The sequence below is a fragment of the Phragmites australis genome, chromosome 10 (assembly GCF_958298935.1).
Source record: "Phragmites australis chromosome 10, lpPhrAust1.1, whole genome shotgun sequence".
Lineage (NCBI taxonomy): Eukaryota > Viridiplantae > Streptophyta > Magnoliopsida > Poales > Poaceae > Phragmites > Phragmites australis.
The window spans coordinates 13,771,284-13,773,231 of record NC_084930.1 but is presented as its reverse complement, the minus strand read 5'-3'; the positions used below and the strand labels follow the sequence as shown (position 1 = coordinate 13,773,231).

The following is a 1,948-nucleotide window of genomic DNA, read 5'->3' as shown; positions in this document are numbered from 1 at the left end:
CGACCGTGGGGGTGCATGGTCGGTAAAAAATGCTTTTTTTAATAAAAAATATCGATTCGAGAACCAATTATTACAGATGGTCTGCTTAAGGAACCGCTTATGAAAATCGGTTTCTACCGGCGGCCTGCTTAAGGAACCGCATATGGAAACCTATTTTAACAGACGGCTCCTTAAGTGAATTGTCTGTGGTAATAGATTTTCACATACGGCTCTTTTACGCCGGTGAAAATAATCTATTTTCACAGGCCTTTGATTACAGGCGGATGCGCTAAATGTCTGTAAAAACGAGTTATCAGCTGCCTCTAAAAATAATTTTTGTAGCAGTGTGTTTAAAACTTTGTAATTTTTGGTCACTTTTTCACCATAGGATCAACGTCGAACAACTCACTGTGTATTGTATATACTTTAAAGGTTTAAATCGCGGCAAATCTTGTGATATAGAAATACATATTTTAGTACTGTAATTTTAAGCTAAGCAGTATGCAAATTAGGTAACTGAGAGATAAGAAATTTTAAGACTACTAAAATTTGAATTAGCATTTTGAAGGGGAAAAAAGGTTTAACGGTGAAGCAAAAATAGCTAAAATTCATCAGCTTGTCGTCAAGACTTGGAAATGGAGAAAGAAGGGGAAATTGTAAAGATCGATCTTGAGCTTATATATATATATATCTTTCCCCATATTTGATCATTGATTCATTCCCACAAGGGGCTGTACACTTGCTCCACGGCTGGGCTCTCACCGTAGGTGTAATAACACTGCTCTCTGAACTCGTACCCAACCATGATGCCGTCGCCATCGGCGTACCAGCCACCCATGTCGTGCCCCACCGCCGGCGGAACCTCCGTCCAGTACTCGAACGGCGCCCCCTCGGCCGCGCATGGGCCAATAAGGCTGTCGAGGCCCGACAGCATGTCCTCCAGTCCAACGTCGACGTCGCTCGTCCAGTGCTCCGTCGTGCTCTCGCAGCCGTCCCTCACCGGCGCCGGCGCAGCGGGCGACCCGCCGCCGATCTCGGCCTCGAGGGACCGAATGACGTGGCTCAGCCGGTCGGCGTCCTCCGGCGGCTGGTCTGCCGCCGGCGCGTCCTCCAGCAGCTCCATGAGAAACGCGTCGTCGACGGCCTGCTGCGGCTGCCCGCCGCCAGCGTAGTGGTACTCCTGCATAGCAGCGCCGCTGCTGCCAACGCTTCCCAGCTGCGTCGTGCTCTGGCAATCCATTTGTGCATGGATTGTGCAGAGAATTTTGAGCTGTTATGATCAAGAAGACTAGTCAGTTCTGTAGTGGATAATGGCGGATTGGCAGGAAGGATGTGGGGATATATATAGCGGTGAACCGGTGCATGGTTTCTCGGAGGTAGTACTGGTACTCTACGTAGTGGACGCGGCAACGGTTGAGACTTGAGGGAGGGGAGTAGAATAGCGTGTATTACGTTTGCTTCACACTTGTTCCCCATGTGCACCTGACTTGACTGCACTGCTCTAAACGTCGCTTTTCTACGTTCCTTTCTGGCATACAAGAAGGAAATTAAGAAAATTCTTCAGATTATCTTAAAATCCATGCAGTCGAACATTAAAAACTTTAACCGTTACTGTAGAGTAAAGTATTTAGTACTTAATTTGTCATTTCCAATCATTATCTTTTAAATTTTTTATCATAGTGGTAATGTCGTAATGATCAAGATGAGTATTGAAGTCTATATATCAAATGTCAACATCTATTTGTGAACCGTGGTAGTCTATTCCTCAAATTAAGCATCCCACCAATAAGACAAGCGATCAATATTATTGGGCTACAATAGCTTGAGGATTGGCTAATATTATTTATACAGTTCCCGAAAATGTTATTTTTTTTGTTTTATCTGCTGTGTGAAGGGAGATATATGGGATGGTTACAATCAGGCAATTGTCATAGTATATACACACCGGTGCACATACATCTAACTAAAT

General features: G+C 44.9%; 1 protein-coding gene across 1 annotated transcript; it reads right to left on the bottom strand.

Annotated features, from left to right (window-relative positions):
- Nucleotides 1-552: 552 nt before the first annotated feature.
- On the bottom strand, nucleotides 553-1,369 carry LOC133883229 (uncharacterized). The gene has a single exon (XM_062322477.1). The coding sequence runs from the start codon at nucleotides 1,217-1,219 to the stop codon at nucleotides 695-697; it is 525 nt and encodes a 174-aa protein (XP_062178461.1). The 5' UTR covers nucleotides 1,220-1,369; the 3' UTR covers nucleotides 553-694.
- Between the last annotated feature and the right edge of the window lie 579 nt (nucleotides 1,370-1,948).

What these genes read in the sequence shown, in the direction of transcription:
- LOC133883229 (XM_062322477.1), bottom strand. Translation starts at nt 1,219, where the DNA reads ATGGATTGCCAGAGCACGACGCAGCTGGGAAGCGTTGGCAGCAGCGGC.